The sequence below is a fragment of the Colobus angolensis genome, unplaced genomic scaffold (genome assembly GCF_000951035.1).
Source record: "Colobus angolensis palliatus isolate OR3802 unplaced genomic scaffold, Cang.pa_1.0 Scaffold15, whole genome shotgun sequence".
Classification (NCBI taxonomy): Eukaryota; Metazoa; Chordata; class Mammalia; order Primates; family Cercopithecidae; genus Colobus; species Colobus angolensis.
In genome coordinates this window covers 8,931,143-8,958,608 of record NW_012114599.1, presented here as the reverse complement: position 1 = coordinate 8,958,608, position 27,466 = coordinate 8,931,143, and the positions used below count along the sequence as shown (strand labels likewise).

At 37.7% G+C, this 27,466-nt stretch overlaps 1 protein-coding gene across 2 annotated transcripts in view; it reads right to left on the bottom strand.

The window, feature by feature from the left end:
• Positions 1–27,466, bottom strand: part of SLC8A1 (solute carrier family 8 (sodium/calcium exchanger), member 1) — a 394,332-nt gene that overhangs the window by 297,614 nt on the left and 69,252 nt on the right. For both annotated transcript variants that reach the window (XM_011935927.1, XM_011935926.1), the window contains one exon: positions 15,971–17,802. In XM_011935927.1, coding sequence (XP_011791317.1) covers positions 15,971–17,769 — 1,799 coding nt within the window. In that variant the 5' untranslated portion in view covers positions 17,770–17,802. The remainder of the gene's footprint in view (positions 1–15,970; positions 17,803–27,466) is intronic.

Below are 27,466 nucleotides of genomic sequence, written 5' to 3'. Positions count from 1 at the left end.
GTGCAATTGTGACCATGTCTATAAAATGTTATAACCTTTTTGGTGAGATGACCTGATGGTGTATTAAGTGTACTTTACTTACTTCACATACAACTAGTTTTCATAAATGTGTTACTTCTCCTTCCCAAGAATAGAAAAGCTCTTTCACATAGAGGGATATTACATCTATTTTGTAATGATACATTTACAACCATTTATGGTATATTAGGCACTGGATTAAAAGCTGGAAATAACTAGCAAGTTATAGCATTCACTGCCATAAATTTAACACTACCTTGGAGGAGGCATGCGGTTTTAATTGAAACAGATTCTTCACTATGGGAATGGAGACACTACCTTAAGAGCAAAGAGATTCAGATTGTTTCCTTGCTAGAATATGCTTCTTAGGCACTACTGACTGTTTAGATCAAAGACAGTACAGGTAATGTTACTGACTTCAGAAATTCCTGCTAAACTCACTAGCTAATATTATGTCCACAAAACCACAGCTGCTAAAATTGCAAAGGCATGAGTCAGTCATGATAATAATTTAGAGTATTATCATGATAAGCTCAACTAGGAAGACACCAACCTAATTTTACTATACATGAAAACTATTGATGGATATTTTTGGTATTATTGACTTCATCTAAATGTCCTCTGAAATGTTGGAGTGTAATTTAGGTATTTTTTCTGGTTATCATTGCTGACTTTTCAAATGATCTATTTAAGAATCTTTATAAGCAGAGCCCTTTTTTCTTAATAAAGATAAAGGAGGAATTCGGAAGTTAATAACATTGGTCTGCTTTACATGCTATACTTGTTTCCCTCCAAATTATATGAAAGTCTTATTTCAAATGCAAGTGAAAACATTCATGTCCTGTAGCTTGAGACCTTACTACATATAATATCATTACACAGCATGATACAAATTAATGTCCTTTAAGAGGGAGCTCAAAGGCATACAAAGGTATAATACATGCCAAGAAGTTTCATTTAAATTTCCTTTGTTCATAAGGCAAATTTTTGTATTTACTAATCCGTGGATAAATACAAGTATAACAGAAATACATAGAAAAAGCAGCATTATATTCTCTTAAACTATGGGTTGACCCATTACAGGCACACGATGATGTGTCTCACTAGGTGTGCATGTAGTAAAACAGATGGATTTGCCAACCAACAGTTAAGAAAATTTATTTGTTGAGCATCATAGTTTATAGTAATAGAAAAAAGAAAATTTGTAAGAATTATGTAAGAGAAATAACCTAACATTTAATGGCATCATAATAGCATGAACCATCAGGTTATAGAAATAACCTAGATATTAGGTTATAGAATTAACCTAACAGTTAATCCCACCGTAATAGCATGAAAATTTAGAAACAGAAAGTCAATACCTTGGTTTCTCTAATATAAACATATGGCTCATGTGATTCAAGCATTTTATAAAATGAAACATGAATCAAAGTCGTTACAGAACAACTAGTGAGTGAAATTGTATTATTTGCTGTCTCTTATTTTCAGTGTTGATTTTGTTAGAAAACAGTATCTTAAGACCAAAACTCTGGGAACTGTTGAGATTCTGACCACTAAGACAACTAGACCATGGGGGAAGCAAACATCTGTATACATCTGCAGCCACATATGAGGTCCCTCATGAGACTTAGCAACAAGGTGTGTTTTAATGTGATAGCGTGTCTGCTGTGTCCCTAGCACATTGGGACCAGGACACAGTGTTATTTGTACATCTGCTGAGTAACATTGAATGTGTAGATAACTAAAGCTCTCAGTAATTATTTCACTTAAGAATATTTTGAAGCTTAATTCTGATTCTCTACTTGCATGATTTTTCCTCGTGCTAAATTCTTCGTTGTTCTTGCCTTGATTGATCTTTCAGTGTCTATCACTTTATTAATTAAAATATTACATTCTTTAAGTCATGTTTAAATGAGGATGTGTTTTAGTCTCCTGGAGGTTTATTCATTGCACAGGTACTTTCTCAATAACTCTTTTCCTGTTTAAAATCAGCAAATATGATTAATTTGCCATACATTTATGATAGGTCAATATATTTCTTATGGAAACATATAGCTAACTTGATTTGAATTAAACTGGCTTAGCCTAAAGATCAATATTGTTCTGTTCCTACAAAATCACCTTGAAAAAATACTACTGGTTAAAGAAAGAAGACAATGGTGCATATTTATAAGACAATAGGTATTAACTGGAGAAAACTCTCTGCAGTTGGCAGTATTGGGAAAGAAGGACACAGACAGATTTATGTCATCTGGCTACCAAAGAGCATGAAATATATGGCTCAGAAATTCATTGTAAAAAGGAAAGAAAGCGTATTTAAGGACAAGACTGAGGACTATTCATGGAATGCATGAAGAAGGCTGAGGAGGATAGCCTATAAGCACAGTAACTCAGAAGTGTACCAACTATTTCTCCAGGCTTGAACAACCAAGTCTAAGAGTAAGAAAAGGTAAGACGAGGTCAGGAAGTCTTAGGACTGGAGAGGTGGTGATGTTGCTGAATAACTGCTTTTTAAAGCTGGAGGGGACTTCAGAGAGTCTCTCATTGAAAAAGAAAAATTAGACATAATTGGTAACGATTTTGACTGCTGCAGAGTTAACACTTTACTCACAGTCCTACATATCTACTTCACATGTAACTACAATTTTCCTGAAGACATAGAATAAAAATCAATTGTTCTAATCCATATGGGGAAAAAAAAAAAAGAAAGAAAACTGCCAATGTGGTGTGACTAGCAAACCAATGGAGTTATGGCTTAAGCATAATGGATTACCTCTTCCATTGCCACTTATCTAATTACTTTCCCGTCTCCATTCCAGCAGGCATGTTTACTAGCCAAGCTGTATTACAAAAAAGGATAGGATGTGGGTAGGCAAAGCAAACAAACAGAAACATCAAACGCAAAGTCTTTCATTTCAGAGGACTATTGCTCTCATATTCATCTCCAAAGAAAAGCAATCTCAACCAGGCGCGGCCTGTAATCCCAGCACTTTCGGAGGCCGAGACGGGTGCGTCACCTGAGGTCAGAGTTCAAGACAAAGGATGCGTCACACCTGAGGTCAGAAGTCCAAGACCAGGGTGGCCAACATGGTGAAACCCCATCTCTACTAAAAGCACAAAAAACAAAAAAAAATTTAGCTGGGTGTGGTGACAGCTGCCTGTAATCCCAGCTACTTGGGAAGCTGAGGCAGGAGAATTGCTCGAACTCAGGAGGCGGAGGTTGTAGTGAGCTGAGATTGCACCACTGCACTCAAGTCTGGGTGACAGAGCAAGTAAGACTGTCTAAAAAAAAAATAGCAACCTCTCCACTTTTCTGAGACAGCAAGCACAGAGATGTTCAAATTAGGTTGACTGTGCCATACTTCTTAATTATGTATCTGCATAATTATTATTATTATTATTATTTTGTTGTTGTTGTTGTTGAGACGGAGTCTCGCTCTATCGCCCAGGCTGGAGTGCAGTGGCCCGATCTCAGCTCACTGCAAGCTCCGCCTCCTGGGTTTACGCCATTCTCCTGCCTCAGCCTCCCAAGTAGCTGGGACTACAGGCGCCCGCCACCTTGCCCAGCTAGTTTTTTGTATTTTTTTTAGAGACGGGGTTTCACTGTGTCAGCCAGGATGGTCTCGATCTCCTGACCTCGTGATCCGCCTGTCTCGGCCTCCCAAAGTGCTGGGATTACAGGCTTGAGCCACCGCGCCCGGCCATCTGCATAATTATTAATAGTGCCCTCTTTTACTCACAAAAGTGCTCTGATTTGAACAATAAGTTATATTGTTATCCTAAATACATTGTGACAGGAATGCCAACTTATATAAGACAATAAAACAAATTTGACAAAATTCACTTTAGTAGATCATCTATTTAACATATATAATTTTACAAGTTTATAACCTACCAACACTCGCTAAGAAACAAGGATTTAAGCTATTTTTATATATTTGTTGTCTTTCAAAATGTTTCTTTTTGACAAATAACTATATTTTAAAAAGTAAGGCAAAGACTAATTTAGACAACAAAAAAATATATATTTCCTTATACTTTACTCTAAATCTTATTCAGTGTTGTATCATTTTTTTAAAAAAAATTTTGCTTTCTCTCAGGACAGCAAACATTTATGAGATGGAAGAAAACCCATAGATCGTTTACTTCAATGCCTTAATTTTACTATCAAGAACACTGAAGAGTTCAGAGATATGAAATGACTCACCCAAGGCTGCTGGTCTAGGTAGCGACCAATTAACCAGACCAGTAGCCTAATGAGACAAGTTGGTTCTGGAACTCCTGATTCCTAAATACTTGTTTCCTTCTGCATTCCATTCTGTCTCCTGGATTATATTCTCTATTTTATTAGGTTGGTGCAAAAGTAACTGCTAGTTTTAATTCAAAAGTAATGACAAAACCAGCAACTACTTTTGCAACAACCTAACAGAAGCCTCCTATCAGGAAGAACTTCATCAAAATCTAGCTTTGCCCTAAGCATCACGTTTGCCCACTGGAAAAGGGTAGATAAAAAAGCAAAGCGCCAAAAATAAAAATGAGAATTTACCAACCTTTCTCTCAGGAGGCAAAGTACAGCGGTCTCTGCAAATGAGCATTTTAAAATGTCTTAGGCTACTGATATTTGATTGCTTTTTGAAGATTATGCAGAGTTCTCCCATCTCTCAGTCTTGTGATTGTCTTCAGTATGACCAATTGTTATTTTTATTTTTTATTTTAGGTTTCAGGTACATATGTAGGTTTGTTATATCGGTAAACTGCATGTCATGGGAGTTCGGTGTACAGATTATTTTCTCACCCAGGTAATAGGCATAGTACCAAATAGGTATTTTTTTTCTGATCTTCTCCCTAATATCAAAGAAGAACAGGAACTTTGGGAAGGCTGGCCCATGAGACATCATTGGGAATTGTAGACTAATGTAAGAAAAACATAATCAAGACATGTTTCTTAATATTCAACTTAACACTTTATTTTATTGGCTCTCAAAGCAAGTGTTAGGATTAGTTTTGCTGAAGAATTTGAAGTTTTTGTTTGTTTCTTTTGTTTTGTTTTTGTTTTTCTGAGACAAGGTCTCGCTCTGTCACCCAGGCTGGAGTGCAGTGGTGTGATCACACTGCAACCTCAACCTCCCCGACTCAAGTGATCTTCCCACCTCAGCCTCCTTAGTAGCTGGACCACAGGCATGAGTCACAGAGATAGAATGAGGATTTAAACCTAGGCTAGTATGGCCCTAAAGCATGTGCCTTTAGTCATTATGTTAACAGCAAAAATAGCCTTTGGATGGCAATGTGCCCACAATGAACATCTACCATTCACTTTTATTCCATATTCATGTTTAGGAAGCAACATGTTTAAAATGAAGATAGCTGGAGTCAAGCACACGATAGCTTGGATGGAAATATATATAAATATATATATAAATATATATACACACACACACACACAAAAGGTAAATGCACAGAGTCATAAAACAGTAAGCTGGAAAACTTCAGGGCCAAAGACCCAGATCTACTTCAAAATGTCTCAAGTGCTTCATATGCAAGAATTGACCATAGAATTAATAACCAAATAATCAAAAACAGATCGATCTAAGAGAATATAGTTTACAATAGCTACAGAAGTCATGAGATATTGGGAAAGATGTTCCTTCCCTAAAATTATTCGAACTTAGCAAAGACACTTAAGTTATCCAAACAAATAACAACCGCAGGATAGTTTAGCTCTAGATATTGTCAGATAAATATCTGGACTTAATATTTACATTATTTTATTTGTTTTATGTTTACTTCTACATTTACATATTCATATTAATGTTTACATTATTACATTATATTAATATTATTCCATTTTACTAGACCATATGTAGGTCAGATAAATTACTTCCTAGAATATATCAGCTTATAGCATCCCAGAAACCACCCACATGGGGTTCTTTTTTGCCTAATAACAACAGCTCAGAAAGACTCGCACATCTAATCTTTTGTCTTTTCTCGGTAATCTCTCTGGCCTCCTTCAGCACCATGTCAGGATATTCTGAGCTACCAGGCCACCTGAGCCTAAGACCCCAAAAGCACTGAGCCCAGCTCATCAGATTCCTGGCTAAGTAGTTTCAATGTATGTAGTAGCCTCATTTGTTTATGCTTAATAAACTCATACCATTTAGAGAAAGGACTCAGATGTGAGTAACGTATGCTTCCCCTAGTAATGCACAGGATTAAGAAGCAAAGTAGAAGACAAAACTCTCTCCCTACTTCACATTTTTCTGAGTTCATTACTGCTATGAAAAATGAATCAGATTTGAGTTGTTCCTAATCTCTGCTCTTCTGGTCTCCATCAGAGAGGGCAGCCAAACTGTGATAGGAGCCATGTGGGATGGGGACAGGAGACAAGAGAGAGCCCTGTAGTTTTCTTTTGGGGAAAAGCAGGCACGGCGGGGGGGTTGCTCCTGGAGCGGACAGCAACAACACTGACAGCTCATCATTTATTCTCAGCCTAAACACCAGCGGTAAGAGCCCCATCAGGTGGCATTGACAGAAGGAGGCCAAGGAAGGCACAGAGAAGCTTTAGGGGTAACTAAACATACACCGTGTTGTATGACTGAACACTTGTATGTCCATCTCCTCTAGTAAAGCTTGAGGTTTTCTATGGCCGAGGCTATGTCTTAGGTACCACTGTTGTCCCAGCATCTTGCAAGGGACTTGGCATGGGATTGATGCTCATAGAATATTTGCTGGAAGCAGGAATCAACGAATAGGGCCCAGCCCTTCTGGATTCCACAGGCTACTTCTGGCTCTTCAAACACACTCAGGCACATACACTTGATTTCAAGGACAAAGTTGCTGTCTATTTTTAATAAAGAAGCAGCTTGAGTGAATCCCATTTCTATTTCCTTACTCTTATACTGTCTTCTGTTTGCGTGAGCAAGAGTATGGACTAATTCCAGGCTTCAGTTCATTTTAGCTATAGCTGAAATCTAATCAGGGCTGTATATTCTCTCTGTCCCTCCGTCTGCCTCCTTTCTTCCCCTCTCCTTTCTCTGCCTACCCCTCCTTCTTACTCACCCTGCCTCCACCTCCTTCTCTGCCTCCATCTTTGCCTCTCTCTCTCTCTCTCTCTCTCTCAGGTGATATACGAATCCCAGGAACACAGATATACACATGGAACTGAATAGCACATTTGTAAAAACTGTGTCAAGATTGTAATGGTTAGTGTGCAAGAAGGAAACTTGTCCTTGTAACGTTAGGATTTTTCTTTTTCTTTAATTGTGCCCTAAGAATTAAAATCTATGCAAATAGGACTTAATTTTGCACTTTTTCCTTAATAATTGTGTGTGTGTGTGTGTGTGTGTGTGTGTGTGTGTAAGACAAATGTTCTTTGTTGAAAGCTAACAGTTGCAGCCTTCTTTTAAAGGTTATAATTATATTTAAAAACATATTGCTATCAGGCTTACTCCAAATAGACCAAAATTTGCCTGCAAAAGGTAAAAAATTAAAATAAAACCACCTTGTTCAAAAACAAATTTGTTACAGGAACACATGAACATTGGTTTTGTACAAAGTTTATGCAAGATATAACTGGATATTCATGTCGTTTTAGGTAGAATTTTTTGTTTGTTCTTGTCCTCCAGAGAATTTAATTCAGAAATAAGAATAACTTGGAATTGGGCATTTAAAAAATATATCTAAAAATTCTATGTGCTGCGGAGGTTGGAATTCTAAGTTTTTTATAAGATGAACTGCCATGCAGGTCACTTATTCTAGGGAAGTCTCCTAATAAATAATTTTTACTGTTAACCACCTCCAGGGTCACGGAATATAATGTTTTAACCTCTTATTAGGGCTGACACAAGGTAACGGCATCCACTGATACTAATTCTTTGTTGTCATTAATTTAGATTGTCTGGTAACACATTAAAAAAAAAAGACCAAGAAACTCATATTTCAATTATGAAGAAAAGCTGCATTCATTATTCAGCCATATAAGGAAGTTAAATGCTACAGCGCCAAAGCAGGCAATGACAGAAAACTAGGAATAAAGAAGTTTCTTTTTAAAAACTAGTAACAAAGGGAAATAAATATTGTGTGACAGAAAACAAACCAAACCCAAAAATAACTAGGTAGGTCAGCTACACGGAGGGACTACAACATTTAGCACTCCCTTGCCTCTCAAACTCAGCTATTCATGGTCTTCTAGGTTAATGGAGAGTGAGGCACGGGGTGCAACGCGGTGAATACATGTTCTAGAATCCCAGAAAAGATAAATGACTGCTCTAGTTTCTCATCTTCTGAGCAGCATGAGCCTATGTTGAGGTTAGTGTCATTGCACCACAGCCTGAAACATACTCTTCCCTGTGTATGGAAGTCATTCAAAGGAAGAAACAGCCCTGAATAAGATTCTACGGGCATTACAGTCAAGCAGTCCTGCTCAATTCTAGATCCACCTTTTATTAGCTGTGCGACCCAGAGAAAGTTAAATCTCTAAGCTTCAAGCTCTTCATCTGTAAAATGGGTATAACAAGAGTAGCTATTTGATATAGTTGTAAAGATTAAGTCATATGTATACTTTAAGAATAGCAGGAAACTTGTTTAATAAATCTTAGTGCCATCACCATCATCATCACCACCACCACCACCACCACCGTCAGCATCACCATCACTACCACCTCCAACATATCCAGAACCACCAACATTCCAACCACAACCATCGCCACCACCATTACCACCATATCCAAAATCACCATCACCAACAACACCATGACCATCTTCCTCATTTTACAGGTGAGAAAGTTGACTCAGAACCTAAGTAACTGGCTGAAAGGCACAATGCTAGTAGGGGACAGAGACAGAGCTCAGATTTCCAAGTTGAGCGACCCCCTAAGCCCATCTTTATCTCAGGAAATCTGTCATGGAAAAATGGTGTGGCCTTGGTTTCAAGGGTCACCACAAGGCTTCAGAATACCTAGGATCCCAGATATCTCATATGTAAGCATAGAAAAGCAAAAATAAAATAAAATAAACTGTATCTGGGAAATATCTTAGGGTATTTTATTAATATGTGAATTGCTAAATATACTGCAACAACCCGGTTGCTCTGTTATCATGAGCACCAGCCTGAAAGGTGAGGGACTCAGGTTCTGCTTTTCATTCTTACCTTCATATCTTCAACTGTCACCAAAGAACACAATGCCTATTCCCATATTTAGCCCTGTGGAGACACTGTAGGAAAGAAATAAATTGTCATCTACAGCACCAAGTCCTCAGGAGAAAGGCAGGAAATGAAAAAGAATTGTTTATTTAGCCTGGCTCTATAGTGAAACAGCTGTATAAGTCTGTGAAAAGAAAGGGCCCTGGCTTGGCTCAACCTTTGGCAAATCGATGGGTATTATATAGGCAGTATGTCGAGCCAGGAGAGGAAGCAATGGAAGAGATTTCTTATAATTCTTTCCACATTGTTAATTGCTGCTTTCCCTCCCAAGGGCCTTCTGGACTTCCCACCAGAAATCCAGGGCGGGAACTGCAAGGCCCTGTGGGAAGACAGCAGCTTGAGTCCTGCCTGCCCACTCAGCACCTTCCATTGGGACCCTCAGCGGGCTCACCCAAGGCAGTTACAAAGATTATCTCAAATGCCACTTGCCCACAGTACATTCAGCTATCTTCTCACCCTTTCCTGCCACTGGCCCAGAGTCATTTAACTCTACTGTTGCAAGGCTAACCTTCTGAGTTTCATGGCATTTATATTGTAAAAAGGGACTAATCGATGTTCTGCCCCAAACAATAAATCTCCGATGGTCAGATTTCAGCCATGAAGGGAATATGATGAAGATATTTTATATGAAAACCTGTTAGTTACCATGATATTACGATGTTGCCTATAGGCAATTTTCCACATCTCTGCTTTGCTAGCTGACAGAGAAGCAAAATAACAACAAATAACCTCTTATATATCTTAGACCCTCAAGGTTGCTCTACTCAAAAGAATTAAGTATGCTGAAATCTCCTTCCCTTGGTTAATGGTATCCTAAGGAAAGTAAAGCAAAGAAAACCTCTTCCCATTTCACAACTTAGTGTAAAATCCACTCAGATTTTACAAGATGATGGCAGAGTAATAACTCTGAGAAAATGACGTGACAGTAGATAATTGTCCATGGCTAAGGACTCCTCAAAAGCTGCTCAATGGCCATAGGATTCAAGTAAAGCAGAACCATTCCTAGAAACCCAAGGACTAGTTAACACAGAGAAAACTAAAGTACTAAGAATATTTTACTACAAATCTATTAAATTCTCCTTAGGACCTTCAAGAAGCAAAGTGGTATGGAAGAACAAGCACATAAGCTTTTATTTCAAATAGAAAAGGGTTCAAATCCTAGATCCATAATTTATTAGCACTTTGAAGAAATTACTTAATCTCTCTAAGTTTCAATTTTTCCTCTGCAAGGTCACTTACTTCATTAGGTCATTATGATATCACATGTATAAAAAACATTTGAGAAAGTGCTTGGAAAATAGTACACTAATACCATTAGTCTTCTAAATTTTGTTTCTACACATTCCACAAACAAAAAGGGTTCTACAAACAATAATCCTTTAAAGGATGTACTCAGATTGATTTAAATACCCTCATAATGATTTAAAATCCCGTTATACAAAATGTACTTTCACTTAGCCTTTCATTAATTTTGATAATGGTCCTGTCTATTGAAACTGCCCATACTCTTAGATTTACCAAGGTTTGATTCCATCTTACAATGCACATCCCGTTTTTCTTTTAAATTATGCTTTTGTCCTCCAAAGGCAAATGAAAATATTTTGTCTAAAATCAAGGCTTCCTATAGTTTACAAAATGTCTTTAAAATGATATTTCTCCTTATCAGAATATGCATCATCTCATTATCTCCCATTTTAGAGTATAAGGAGCATATTTTTTTCTATTTCCTTTATAATTCTTAGCCCACTGCTGGCCACAAATCCGTAGCTTATTAAATATGTGCAGATTAACTGATATATAAATTCTCCTCTGCCCCTAACCCAGTAAAGCAATCAGCCGTTTATGTAATGGTCTTGGATGATGACTAAGAGAAGAGCCCATAATTTAAACACTTCAATATGGCTGAACTATGAAATCTCAATTGCTAAGACAAAATTCCTTTACATAATGATACTATAACCCCAAGCTTTAATTAGTGCTGGAAAAATAAGATTATAATAGCAAATATGGCAATCTGGTTGCCTCGGTAAACAACCTTTCTGCACATAATAAATTTAGGCTCCTGGCAGCACTAAATTCAGACTCATAAATGTTTTTGGCTCTTATCTTATTTTTATAATAGCTATGCATTCAGAAAACATGCATTTATAAAAACTTGTGATTATAATTTAGGTTTGCAGATGATACTATATGTGATTTGGCTCTAAAAAGAGACAAATATTCTGGTCTGAAAAGATAATCCACTAAAGAAGAAATCCATTCAAATGCTAAAGTTATTCCATACAAATTTCTTACATTAGCACATTACCTAGGTAAATTCTATGTCAATATGCAAGTATGCTCTAAAGGTAGCAGATAAAATTCTACTGCTATAAAGTAAAGCTTGAATATGTTGGACTTAAATTAGTATGTCCTAACAGCCTTTCTTGTCTTGTGATATTTTTTCTAATATTTTTCATCATTTCTGATTTCTCCACACAATTATTCTTCTGTTCTGATCACTTCAAGTTTTCTTAATATCTTCATTTCACCTTGTTTACATCTGGCTGTCTTAATGTATTTTGTTTTACTCTCAGAATTGAATTGCCATCTCATAAAGCTAAGTCTATAGAGAATTCTATAGAATTCTCTAGAACAAGAACTCTATAGAACAAGAAAAGAACACCGGTCCCATAAATAGCAAAAACAAAATATTTATTTTCCCTGGAATATGATAATAATTCTGTAGAACCCATATGATACTGAAATTTTATTTCCTTTCTAGTCTTTTTTCCAAACAGAGTAAAATGTGATATAAATATTGAGCATCAGACAGCTATATTTGTTGAGACGTCTTATACATACTATTTCCTAAAGTTAATGAAGTTAAAACTGCACTTAAAAAATATAATAATTGTTAAAACAAAATTAAGTTTGGGTAGGCCCGTTGTTTAATATATTATACTATGAGTAGGAACCTCTGCTAAACTGATATTCTAAGGAGTATATTAGGTAAATATCCTAACTTATATAGTCTGATTTTTCAACTCTGTATTTTAAATATATAATACTAAATGCTCATAATCTTTTGAATTGTCTTCCAAAAATAATATTATCATTGGACTATAACTAAGTAATTAAATTTGATTTGTATCTACATTAGTTAATTAGCCTTAACATTTTTCCAAAACAGTTAAGCTAATGTTAGACTTGAAATACCAAACAATATTTTGTAATACTTATTACCATTAAACTAGAACCATTAAAGAACAATCATTAACAGCACTTCAAATTTGTGGATATTACCTAGCAAACCACAAATCAAATTAGCATATTCTTCATTTATTTTTTATTAGCTGTTAACATTAGACAGAATTCCCTGTTGTAAGTCAAAATTAGTTGGCATTGGTTTAGCATGTGTCATTGACTGAGTTTATAAAAAAGCATGTGCTAGCTGTTAATTATATCTATTTAATGGGATTTTGCTTTGTAATTTTAAAATGTTTTGCTGAGAATATATTTTATTAGAAATTACAAGCATCACTTATCACTTATCAAGTTGAAATAATTCAACTCATTTATGTGAAAATATGAATAAATATGTATAGACATTTTTATATTATAAATTTAAATGATGACTTCTACACTAAAAACAAGATCAAAGATTAGGAATCTATCTTGTTTTTGGAATCAAACAATCAGTAAAGCTATACTGCCTCTTATTCTCCATCCTTGATCAGATTGGAACTTATTTCTACCTTGGTTAGGGGCTTCTTAAAATTAGCCTTTAAATTTAGGCTTTTCCAGGAATCTCTTTATGGTGCTCTGGAAAGAATCATAAAGTCTGGCTTTGTGCACAACTTTAAACCAACAAAATTTTATTCAAAGTACTTAATAAAGCTTAGTGGTGCCATCAGCCTTGTTTAAGTACTGTAGGTTTTGAAGGAGGACATCTTTCAAGATTAACTATGTAATTTGATGAGATATAAATTCATTCTTCAAGATAAGTTGGGTTTAGTCTCCATAGCCTGGCTCCATTGCACGATGACAAACTCTTTCACTTGGATCTGACTGTACGGAAATAAGAAGACTGACAAAGGAAAAATGATCCATTAAAAAATAATGTTTCCTAAGCTGCTAACAGAGCACCACAACTCCATTTGACCCAGCAATCACATTACTGGGTATATACCCAAAGGAATATAAATATAAATCATTCTTATTATAAAGACACATGCACTTATATGTTCATTGCAGCACTATTCCCAATAGCAAAGACATGGGATCAAAATATCTTTGATAATACGTTTTTCTAGAAAGCTTGTGTTTAAATCCTGGTGCTTACTTTAAGGTTAAGTCCCAGCCAAACAAATTTGTACAATCAATAGGCCTATTTAGCATCTACAAAGCTTATCAGTAAAAAAACTCTATGAAGTCAAGATGAAATCTCTTCAAAATTAAAAATATATATAAAAAATGTAGGTCTGTAATTTCATTCCACTTATAAATTAAATGCTTTGCCATTTCTAAAATTTCACATTTCAGTTGAGCAAATGAAGTATAGTAACAATTTTATAGAGCAAGAAACTTGCGATTGATCTTGAATACTCCTAAGAACAAATATACAGAGATGGCATGAATTATTAGCCAATTTTCACCAACTCCACCAATGTTTACCAATTTTCACAAGAAATCTAAATTTCTAAAAATGGAATTTGGCAATATTCCTTCCTTAGCAAGAATAAAATCAATTTAATTGCATAAGATGAATGGTTTTTAAATGGAGCTTGGCAGAATAAGTTATTCTATCAAATCAATGTCAATCCTCTTTAAAAATCCTTTTCCTTACTCTTCTGCATTGTACCACCCAAAAGAAGGTTATTTATGGTTTGGTAAAAGTCCCAAACAGCAGAATAAATAGGGAAAAGCTGCTTTTCAAATAAACCAGCATAGAGTCCTTATTCTTAAGAAAAGGTAAGATTAAATTTTCAAAAGAAAATATGGTTAGTCAAACAAACAAAACACAGATTTAAGGTGTTTTAAGGGCCACCCTTATGAGTTCATTTAACAACATGAAATATACCTTTAACAATATGCAATACACTTTTACATGGATTACAAGTGCTATATACTACAGAAGGGTTCAATAATTGAAATGATGAGAAAACATAATTGTTAGGGAAAATATAATCAATAGGGAAAGAATTCCTAGCAAAGGAATAAAGTTCATTTGTGTTAACCTAAGCATATGTGAACTTTCCAATGCAAGACCATTGAAAAAATTCTTTCTTGGATATGAAGGATATTAATTTGCTACTAGATCACTATCTTTCAGTAAAATAAGTATCCCAACAAAACACATCTCAATAAGTGGAACACTAACAACATTATAATTAACACAAAATAGATATTAATCAAAACACTATGCTCCCTACACATATCAGAAGATGGATATTAGAATCCCTATTTTGCTTGATTTCATTGTGATATGGTACTTGACATTACTTATCACTATAGTGTAACAACAAAGAGATTTAAGGACACTGGAAGGCTCTTTCAGGAAAATCTGTTCTCTCTGCCCATCCCCTCCCTTTTTGGTTTGTTTTCTCTCACTTTCAGTAGGAGAAATTTCATATTGAAAGAGCATGCATTCAACATTTGGCATATCATATGCCATTATCCTAAGAGTTAACTATTTTAGAAGTATATTTATATATTTATTTTTCTTCCCTGAAATTTCTAAATGTCCAGTGCTTCAACCAACATAATCATTCATTTCAATGTCTTTTGTTGTACTGCAGATATTATAGGCAGCCTCCCTGCCAGTCTCCCTCTCCCCCTCCCTCCCAGAAATTGTTCATAGAGTCAAATTTTCTGGTTTGCTTTTGGTGAGTTGAGTGCAACACACTTTCCTAGGCAAAGGGGGAACAGCCCTCTAAATACCAACTCTCAGTGGAAGAATCACTTAACAACTGGGTACTTCATATTACTACACGAGCACAGTGCCACTGTAAAGTACCAAGAGGAAGAATAAATTGTTCCTTCTTTTCTCTGACCTGCTCCCTGACAACTAGACACATGGACAGAACCTTATTTCTCTCTCTATCACTGTATCAGCAGGGTACAGGGTTTGTTTAATAAGGATGTAAAATAAAACCAGACTGGAACTACAAAAGAGCTGGATGGACTTTCCCATATTGGCATAACACTGAAGAAGCAGGATTGTTTATAAAGTCATAATTTAGCATTGGCATTTAAGCAGAAACGTTAACTTATATTGTCACAAAACACAATGTCACATAAAAGCCACAAAAATATTCTCAGTCAGCCCTGGTAGCCAGGAAATTCTTTTCAGAGGTGTTACCTTTTTGGGTTTTCCCAATCTGTACTCAGAAATGAAGTTAGAGACCTATTGTGATGTTTTAAATATTCCTTTTCTGAGCATATACCATGTAATTCAAAATAGAAGACAAATTTTTCAGCCTAAGTTATCTGATAAATCATGTCCTATTACTCATTTTATCATGGTCACAATGTACTTAAAATGTGTGAAAGTATAAAAGTAAAAATAAACTTCTGATGTAAATAAATTTAAGATCTCTATGTGTAGAGCATATTGGCAATTGGTACCCAAGCAAAGACTGATATTTTGAAAGAGATCTTGTATAAAAGCTATTCCATTCCTTGTATGCTATTTAAAAAATGATGCACAGACTCACATTCATAAACACACTGAAACACACACACACACATATATAATATAGAACTTACACAATTTCATCATTCTGGAATTCGAGCTCTCCACAAGTGTCCTCAAAATCCTCCCCTCCACCTCTGGCAGTCCCTTCGATGGTTTTATATGGAACGATAACATTTCCTCGAGCTCCAGATGTTCTCAATACTTTCACCTCCATGATGCCAATGCTCTCACTCACATGAGTCACAGGTTCCTCAAAAGTAAAAATGCCTGCGTGGTCATCATCAAAAATAGTTACAGTGGCAGTGGAGGGAGATCCGAGGCAAGCAAGTGTAGAAACATGATTGGCTTCGAGTATGCCATCTTCTGAAGCTTCAGAAGATACTTTGACATTGCTGAGATGCACAAGGAAATTTTCATCCTCCTCAAATATATCATCATCTATGATACCCACTCTGATTTCCTTCTGGGTCTCACCAGGCTTAAACACCACAGTTCCTTCAGTAAATTCATAATCAGACCCAGCATTTGCTGTGCCATCCTCTGTTCTGAAGTCAACAAACACAGTGTTGGTCAAATCACCACCTCTGCGGATAATGGTAAGGGCCACAGTACCACAGTTCTCCAGACACTGATATGTCCCTTGTTCAAAGAAGATCTTACTAACGGGGTCATTTTCAGTCACTTCAGTGTTGACCTCGTGCATGCTGACAGCCTTCCTTGCTTGGTCAGCTGCATGCCTCTTTAAAATATTGCCAGCTCCAGTCATCAGGCGAGTAGCTTGAATGCGGTAAAATGCTCTACTTTTTTGCTGCTGACTTAGGACTTGGTAGTTAGCTAATTCTATTAATTGCTCTATTTCTTTCTCTGGATGCTTCTGCTTAAGTTCCTTCAGAATCCTAGCCATTTCTCGCCTAGCTTCTTCATCATCTTGGTCCCTCTCATCCACCTCCAGAACCAGAGCACCATCTAAGAAATTTTCAACATGAGAATTGACCACTTTCCCATCCATTTCAATTTCAGTCTTGGAAGATGGCCTGTCTCCTTCATGTTCAATAATCATCCCCCTCTGCTTGCCAGCTCGATACCTCTTGTAGACATACTTGTAAAACAGAAGTCTTCTATCCGCCACCCAAGCGAACACAACACAGATGGGAAAGAAGAAGAAAGTAAGCAAACCTTCCCAGACCTCCACAACGCCAGGAGAGATGACAGACAAAATAATGTAAAGCCAGGTGTAGGCAAAGATGCTCCAGGCTGCCGTCACAAAGAACACACGCAAATGCTTAATCTTCCTTGTCTCTCCGTCAGGGACCACGTAAACACAGAGTGCAATAATGATGAACATGTTGAATGCAGCACTTCCCACGATGGTGCTAGGACCGAGGTCTCCTGCAGTGAAGTTATGGCCGCACACTTCAATTACTGAAAGGAGAATCTCAGGAGCAGAAGATCCCAGGGCCATCAAGGTCAGGTTAGAAACTGTCTCATTCCAGATCCTCACAGTTGTCTTGGTGGTCTCTCCGTTGGGTTTCTTTATGGTTATTTCTTTTTCTTGAGATGTGATGACTTCTATAGAGGACATGAACCGATCAGCTATGATAGAGACTCCAAGAAACATGTAGACCATGGCCACAAAATACACAGTAGCTCTAGCAATTTTGTCCCCAAAAGAAGGGTCTTGGGGTTCCCAAATGGGCAAAATTACCCCTTTCTTACAGTAATATGAGCCAGTGCATTCACCAGTTTCATTTCCTTCTCCTTCCATTTCTGTCTCGGCAATTACGTAGTCCACATGGGAAAATAAGAGAGCCACAATAACTAACAGATGAAATCCCATTGAAAAGGTGGGTGAAAGACTTAATCGCTGCATGTTGTACACGACACTTCCAACTGTCACAACCTACTGGTAAAAACAAGATGGGGGAGAGGGCGGGAAAAAAGTCATGTCATTAGAGCTGCATCCAAAGCATTACTAATTATTTTTATTACTCTTACCAAAATTTGTTTATATTTGACCATCACAAAATCTATGATGAATGATTGCGTTCTAAGACTCCATCAGTGACTAAGCAATCCTTTGTAAAGTTTACAATTCAATCTTTCTGTGAATTTACTACATGGAGTACCCATTCACTGAGCAAGATACACAATTGACTCATTGGAAAGGAAAAGTTCAATTTATATAGCCTTGCCTTATAAAACACACATTTACGCATGCTAATAGCCAAAATCACAGGACTTTTGAAGCATCAAATAATTTCCTCCTTTTTACTAAAGCAGATTTTCTTCTAAATTTGTGTTAGTACATCTTCTTCCAAAAACAGTTTCAATGCCAAAAGCACCTTATTACAATTGATGCTTTGAAAATCAGACCCTGAAAAAATCCCACCAATATAAGGCCTGGTGATTATCTTAAACACTAGAGAGCATCGTACACTGTATTTCATGAAATCATGTCCTATTGCTTTACACTTACTTGGAAACAGAAAACTTCAAGCTTGCCTGAAATCAAAGCTCAATGGCATTTGTTCTTGAGGAGAAAAAAATTCTGCTGTAATGCAGTATTTCCACACATTAAGTACAGTTTTTAAAAGCATGTTTTGATGAGAGCACATTTCTTCCTAATTTTCAGCCAGCCCAGGTCTGCTGATACATTAGTAGCTAGGCATCTGGTTCTTCAAGCACAGCTCTTCACATCTGTGTACAGAGCCTGTTTTTCTGCAGGTTGGAAAGGGAGATAACCAGGCCAAGACCTACTTGTGGGTAAGAGCCTGGCAGGCTGTGGAATCAGCGTCACCAGCCTTAAAATGTTCCTTCTCGGTGTCGGTCATATTTTCCATGGTCATTCTAAAATACATATTAGTTCTGTCGAGGGTTCAAAGTGACCAAAAAATGCAGGACCAATAATTCCATTTAAATTAGCTCATGTGGCATGACAACAGAGACCACAAAATATACACATGATGAAGGGCTGTAGGCAAGGAGGGCCATGGCAACAGAGTCAGTGAGCGGCACACAAAGCTTGGTAGGCATAGTGGTGGACCTGGCCACAATGGCCTTAAGTTCACCTACCAGCTCAAGTAAAACTCTACTCAGACCTTACGTCTCCTCTGCTTCCAGAACCTGGAAGGGAGGTGAGTGGAAACTGAAGTAGAGGAAGGTCTGCTCCAAGTCAGGGTAACTGTCTCCCAGGCCTTGCAGGAGGGACCAGCTATGACATCAGATAAAGCAGCAATAGGAAGAAGCCCTGAGTCAGAACATACCCTTAATGTCCTGGAAAAAGTTAAAAGAGGAGCTGGATTAGAGGCTTTCATAGCTTCAGGCTGGCTGAGAGCCACCCTATGTTCGCCTATACTCTCTGGCTCATGTTTGCTCCTAATGGCTTATTCTGCAAACTGTACCAGGGCCCAGGAGAACACCCCTGCCTAGGACATTCTGGCAGACCCTCAGAGATCCCCCCATAGCCTAAAGCCCTTTATAGCTCATCACTACAGAGAGATAAGTTTCTTTGACATTTTTCCCATACTAAAGAAAACCAGAGGAGGGTTATAGCAGAATTTGAAACTAAGTAAAAGGCTGAAAAACAGAGGCAGCACATTCTCAAAATATGCAAAAGTTCATGGTCAGTATGTCTGCTTGTTCAGTCTTTGAAAGGTTTGGAGATTTCTGTTTGAAACAAGGTGAAATTCAACCATCCCGCAAGAATGGTGGAAAATCTAGTTCCAACTCCCTTGTGTATCCATTTCATCCACAGATATTTATGCATGCTTAATATGTATTCTAGAAAGACTTGCTAGGCTCTCTTCTCTAGATCCTGAGAATTCACCAGTGATAAAACAAAGTCAATGTTCTCACAGAGCTTATATTCTAATGGTGGAGGAAACAAACAAATATAAGTATCAGAAGGTTAAAAAGTCCTATGGTACATGTATGTGCAGAGCAATCTAAAGAGGACAAGGAGTGAGTGTGTGAGTGTGTGTGTGAGAGAGAGAAAGAGAGAGAGAGAGAGAGTGTGTATACACATGGCATGCATGATTTCATACTAGATGGTTAAGGAAGGCCTCTCTGATAAGGTAACACTTGAGCAAAGTCCTAAAGGACACAAAAGATCATGTCTTGTGGATATCTGTAGGAACAGAATTCCTAGCAAGTGCAAATGTCCTAATGGGAACCATGCTTGGCACAGTGTAGAAACACAGAAAACCAATGTAGCAAGAGGGCAATGCACCAAGGGGGCAGGGCTCAGGAGTGAGAATGGATCATGGAACACTGAGTTGCCATAAGGCATGAGCTTTGATGGGGTAGAAGATGAGAATCACTGGGAGGTTCTAATCAGAGGGTGATATGATCTGATTTTTCTTTTAGAAGGATCTCTCTGCTGGTTCAGTGCAGAATAGACTGAAGGGACAAGGGTGGACACAAGGAGACCAGCTTTTGCCTACTCTATAAAATCTAATTTATAAGTGATCCCAATACTTGGCAGGTATACAAAATGATATAGAAGATATCTAACATTTAAAATGGTGAAAGAAACCTCTGTAGTGATCCTTTTGGAAGATATGCAATTTAAAATGTCTTGGGGACCTGAAAGAATCAGAAAAGTGAAATATTTGTAATAAATAGTAGTACTGAACATAAACACTGAAGAGAGATTCAAACTTGTGTCTATCTCCAAGACTGATATAATTAACCACTCCCTTCAATTGACTGCCAAATCACATCATTCCATTCTTCATATTTCAGCCAAAATGAAATTCCTAAAGTGCAGATCTGACACTCTTCACTTCCCTTAAAACTCTTCATTGGTTTCTTGCTTCCCTGAGGACAAAGCTCAAAACCCTTAGCAGGCTTTCTAAGACCTTTTATAATCTGGCATCTGAGCTCCAGAATATGGAAATTATTCCCATTCCCTGAACAACGTAACAATTTCTTATATCCAAGTCTTTGCAGATTATTCTGTATCCAAAACTATTTTGCTTTTTCCTTCTTAGAAGCAAGTTTCAAAAGAGCTGAACACCAAATTATAACCAATTTCCTGAGAGAATACTAGATTCCATTCTTAAACAGTCATGGACACCATGCTAAATTCTCTCTATACATATCAATTATATTTAATATTTACATTAGCCAGCATTGCTATGTTACAAAATTCCTAGTGTTGCTATTTCCATTACAGTCCATGAGAACAGCACCCCTAGAGTTGTGCAATGCACAGTACCCTAACAACAATCCTAAATAGAGGGTATTATCAGCCCATATGGAGGTGGATAACTGAGGCTCAGATAGGTTAAATACTTGCTGAATGTCATACGGACAGTAAAACCCTCAACTAAGACTCAACCCCTGGTCTTTTTCCAAGACTGATATAATTAACTGCTCCATTACATCATCCCTGATAGTGTGTGAAGTAATCTTTGAGAACTATTGGGGTTGGCTTGGACTAGCCCATTGGAAAGCCTCTTGGCTTCCATGCAGAATCAGGGAATCAGGAGGGCCTAGTTAGCAAAAGTCTTGTGGAAGGTTTCCAATAGCCTGGCTTTTATCTTATGGATTAGACTCAAACAGACAAGCATCAATAACTGTGATGTAACATGAGGGCTAGCACGCTCCTAGAGACAGCTGCCCTTCAATCTGGTCTTTTAGCAATTGCCTGGCAACCTCTTCCTGCATGCACTGTCAGGGCAATCTCCTAGGCCAGCCAAGAAAAAGCCCTGCCCTTTATCCCTTCCCTAGTCCACATCCCACAATATGTTCTTAGCCAAAAGGTCACTAGATTTCTAAAGGTAGACAGATCTGCAAAAATCCATCATCATTATCAGAGAAAAAGAAAGGGGGCTTCTGGTGTTAACTAAAAACATTACAATTATATTCAAAAGAGGGGAGCATTATAATTTGTGAACAGTGGATACAACACACTGATGTAGCTTATTGGCAATGAAGCAACTGGAAAGAACTCTCTGGAGTTGAATTTCTTTTTGTATTAAATTAATACCAAATCCAAATGCCCAAGAAGATGTGGAATAGGTGTTATCTAAATGCAAGTTCCTTCTTCGTCCTTTTGTCTCCTTTCTTTCAGAGTCTTTCCTCTATCATCAGATTCAAAGTAGTTCTACTTAATTCTCCCCATTTTCCCTCAAATATACATTTCCATACAAATTAAGCAGAAAGATAAGGATAGAGACTGTGGATATGTTGATTTGCTGCCTGGCTTTCTTATATTCTGCCTTAATTTACCAATACAAAGTATAGGCTGATTCTTATGGTGGATTCAGATCAACTCGTACAACTATGAGCAGTACTAACTTAGGAATATCCATTACATCATCCAAATGAGACTTCAGCACAGTATCAAGAATACCCAATTTATCTTCTGATCACTGTTTATTTTAAAACAACACACAACCCATCACCTACAGATTACAGACCCAAATGGCACTGACAAAGGATGGTAAAAAGATATCCAGCTGTGAGTAGTCCAGCCAGTTGTGTTGGAGGAAGAGGTCACAGCTACAAGGAATAGAAACCCACATCTGCAAGAGATAGATCATTATCAAACTGCTTTTGTAAAGGATGAGGGAGAGCTTTTGGAGCAAAGAGGCCTGAAGAGTGGTTGGCAGCAGTGACCACTCCCTGCTGGAAGCTATAGCCAGTTTTGGCTACCAAGGAGGACTTGACTCAGAGCAAAGGCACATGCTGGCATTCCTACCAGTCCAATATATTGGACAGTCAGCGTAATGGTATCCTCTTGATTGGCAGCTGGGGTTATTCCAAGGAACTCCCTGATGGCCTTCATCAGAACTTGGAATTCCCTTCTATGTAATTCTTGCTGACTTAAAGCCTCAAAGGTAAGCAATTAATCTGTTTCTAAGGCAACATTAAAGCAACCATAAATCCTTATCCACTACCAAGGCAAGCACTTCCAAATGCTTCTAGACAAAGAGATGATGCCAGAGGATGAAGGCTTTTCTCATCTGACCATCCCATCTAAAGTGAAAATTACTGCCCTGGCTCCAGCCTCAGGCTATCAGACCATGGCCAGACTTCAGGAAAAAAAAAAAAAAAACTCATTTACACAGAGACTCTGTGCTAATACCTATTTTTCCCCTCCAAAGAGAGAGTTTCCTGTCTGCTCTTTAATACATTGGGACAGGTCCTAAAGGGGATGGTCTATGAGCGGTCACATCATAGGCTCCAGCCTTTCTCTTAAACTCACAAAACAGAAGTCAGATCCCTGCCTTATGTCTGAAAATACCTGCTGAAATTGTTCAGGAAAGGAAGAAACTAGGGTGAGGGTAGGCAACGTGGTCACAAAAGGAAAGACAGGCATAGGATACAAAATAATGAAGTTGTTGAAAACTCATGAGAGGCACCGTTGGCCCTTTCCTCTACTTTATTTTCCTAGATATCACTTATTACTTTTTTTGTTTGTTTTTGAGACAGAGTCTTGCTCTTGTCACCCAGGCTGGAGTGCAGTGGTGTGAACTCGGCTCACTGCAACCTCTGCCTTCCAGACTCAAGCAATTCTTCTGCCTCAGCCTCCCAAGTAGCTGGGATTACAGGTACCTGCCAAGCACACTTGGCTATTTTTTTTTTTTTTTTTTTGTATTTTTAGTAGAAACAGGGTTTCACCATGTTGGCCAGGCTGGTCTTGAACTCTTGACCTTAGGGAATCTGCCCGCCTCAGCCTCCTTAAGTGCTGGGATTACAGGCGTGAACCACCACGCCTGGACAGCTCTTATTACTTTTTACATGTTTTATAGTTTATTCAATGGTTCTATTTATTGTCTTTCTCTCTTCAAAAGATGCAACTCTCTAAGTGCAGGGATTTTCGTTTCTTTTTTTCATTGATGTATTCCCAGTTCCTAGAGCACAGCCTGGCACATAGAAGATGCACAACATCTGCTTATTAAATGAGGAAAGTAATGATCATAGGGTCATGTGCTGATTCACCAAATCTCCGGTGGTAAATCAGAATCTGGGAAATGGGCCTAAACATTTGCAGTTAAAAATGTCTATGTGAAATGGTTGCACCCTAACATAAGCAGAGTTCAAAATCAGATTGTAAATCAATGTCAATGTTAGAAAGAGAAGAAACACATGATTCAGACTCATGAGCAAAGACTCTTGGGCTGGAAAGACTGATCTCCAGCATAAAGAGAGGCCCTGACATTTTCCCCACAACCTGGGTGTGTGTCTTCCAACATCAGCCCTGGTTTGCTTATTTTATTTGCTCTGTTAAGAGGGCCCTAACACTTGGGACATACTCAAGGAAGTAAATCTTCTCATCCTTCCAATACAATTAAAAGACACATATCGAAGCACAACAAAAATCACCTTCATTGTAGAGGCCCTACAGAATGGAAAGAACACCAAGCATTTATTAAATATTAATCTGCATGCTAACATGGAAATATGGGTAGAAAGAAGAAAGCTGGAGAAGAGTCTTTTGATAGAAAATAAATAAAAGAGAATTCAGAAGGAAGATGCTCTGACAATCTTGGGCTCCATGTGAAGTTAGCAAGGTTTGTCCTCCAATTCATTATGCCAGAGCCACAGAGCAGGGTTTAACGGCCCTAATCAGGGCACTGATGGCAATAATGACTGAAATCATGGACTGAGCATCTACTTGTCCTAGGTACTGTGCTAATTACTTTGTATTCACTTTCCCTAACTTTTGTGACGATACAAGGAGATATTATCATTCCCATTTTACAAATGAGAAAAATAAATGGTTCATGAAAGTAAGCTGGCTAGAGTCATTTAGACTTAAGTGACAGAACTAGAATTTTAATTCAGGCATTTTGCATTAAAGTATAATGATTTCCAAAATGGCAGAAACTTTCTGTTTTCATGACAATAAGTTAACAATTTTATTTGCTCTGTTAAGAGGGCCCTAACACTTTGGACATACTCAAGGAAGTAAATCTTCTCATCCTTCCAATACAATTAAAAGACACATATCGAAGCACAACAAAAATCACCTTCATTGTAGAGGCCCTACAGAATGGAAAGAATGTTTTCTGGGGACAAAGAGCTCAAGATTTAGGTACTTAACCTCCCATGCTGCCCCTTCTTTCCACCTGAATAAATGTGTGTAGGCTGCATTATTTCATCAAGGAGCCTCACATGTTTTCCACTCCTGTCTGATGCCTCCCCACTCCCCAAGTAAATTTTGTAAGCACTTCTATTCATCACATAGCAAGCGAAAGATGATCCATGCGGAGGATCATCAGCTGAAGACAGAGGTCTGAAATCACTCCAAACTCATGTAGTAAACTCAAGGTTTTTCCATATGGTCAGGAGAAAAGCAAATGGAGAAAGAATCCCTAGCAGTAAGCAAGCAAAACTAAAATAAAAGAGGGGAATGGATAATGAATGGGAGCCAGGGAGAAAGATACAGAATTTTGCTATAACAAGTAAGTTAACACTTTGCTCTGATAACAATAATTCAGTGTTTTTTTTTTTTTAAACAAGAATTTCATTGCAGCTCAAAAATGTACTGTCTTGGGGGTCAAGTTTTTTTAACATCTTAGATTTAAGCCAATAAGTAATCCAAAGAAATGCAAAAACAACACATTCGTTTATGGTTTTATCTGCCAAGATTTTCTTAGCCACTCACATGTGCCAGACACTGTGTTTCAGAAATAAATAAAACACATATCCAAAGGAGCTTGTATTCTAGTGGGGCATTGCCAGAGTCAAGGAGTGAGTCCCTTCTGTGGAAAACAGGACCCTTCCATTACTAGAGATTCACTGAAGAGAAGAGACTCTCCTGGCATTTGAACAGTGACACTGATCACTCAAGTGGACCACCTAGTCCCCAGTTTAATGTGCCTTGGATCTTGAATTAATAAACCCAGCATTCTAGAAACCTTGGACTGCTCAGACTATGGTCCTACAGCCTAGAGATTTCAATTATAATGAGATCCCAGAGGCAGGACCTTGGAGCATCTCCCTTGTACTCTGTAAATCTTTCAGAAGCCTCCTGATAGACAATGGTAATTCTTTTACATAATAGTTGTTCACCACTAACGCTGAAGAGAAAGAGCAGCCTTTCTTTGATGTTTGACCTTAAACACTGAAACAGAATGAGGTCATATACATGCTTTTACATTTAGGTCACCAAAAAATATTTTCTACTTAAAAATATTTCCCCAATAGCCTGCTGACATTTAATCTTAAAAATCCATATATATAGTGAGCCCTTCCTAGGTTTCTACTTCTGGAGGGAGTGAATCCTTCATTTATTCATCAAGCCTCTATGGAGTAGCTTCTATGTGCAAAGCACCATAACAGACACTACAGGGACTGCAAATATGATTGACAAATGGTCCCTGTACTTATCTAAATTTATAGTCTCCAAGTGACAGTTACTCCAGTGACCATTAATACTAGGAAGAATGTGCAAAATTCCATAAAAGGAAGGGATGGGAAGGATGACAATGTCTAAAGAATGTGAGAGGACATTCTAAAAGGAAGAAATGATATGGACAAAGGCATAGAGCAATGATTCTCCAACTTCAGTTCACCTAAATATCACCTGGGAAACTAATTAAAATGCAGTTAACTGGGCCCTATTATCAGATACAGTTGAGGAACCTCCAAATTTGAAGTTTAACAACAATCCCAGGTGATTGTGATGTAGGTGGTCTTGGATCATCCTTTGCGAAGTATAAGGCAGAAAGAGCAGAACTGAGTAGAAGCATAGAAACGGCACACAGGGCATGGGGCTTGTTTAACAAACAGACTGGAAGTGCGAGCCTGAAAATCAGAAAAGAGTATTTGTTCTAATATCAGCAAGATGTTGATGTTAAGTAATATGTCAGCTGTGCTTTCCCTCTCACAGATTGGGTATCCAAGCAGGATAAAAATATGAAGCTCCTTAGTGAATATGTGTCCAGGAGGTAGGGGACTAGAGGGTAGAGCAGGATGGATCTTAATAGGAGATAAGAGGGGTCCCAAGAGAGGAGATTAAAGCACTGGAGGTAATGTGAAAATATGAAGTTCCTACTTCATGATGATGTTGCTGCAGGTGTTTTGCCTTCTCTAAGAAACAAGTAAGGATTGCTAGGACACTACATCAGCAGGTGACAAAGATTCAGGATAAATGGACATCTATCTTCAGAGGCCTATTCAGTTTCTATACCCAAGCCCTAAGTAGATGTAGAAAACATGCAGAAACATGAACCCCAAAATGAAGTATTGGTGGTAAGGAAAGCTGTGCTCTTTAAATTACAGGTTCTTTAGGGGGCAGCCCCTACTCTCTATCTTCATTTCAACTCAAGAATGAATCTCTGTGGTCACTCTTTCTTCTTTCTAGTCTGTCTCTTGGAACTGGGGATGTTTAATATAGAATCCAATTTCAAGTTGAATGATAGTCCAGCAAGACTTTTTTCTTTTTTAATCTTTTTTTTTTTTTTTTTTTTTTTTAAACAAGGTAATTGCTGGTTGTCTGAGCCGAGGCTGGTGAAATTCATCAGCTTTTTCCCTGAGTCATTAGGATTCATCTTCAAGCAGATACCATTTCAGAAGAGAAAATCCTATCAACTTGAGGCTTGTAAGTCTTA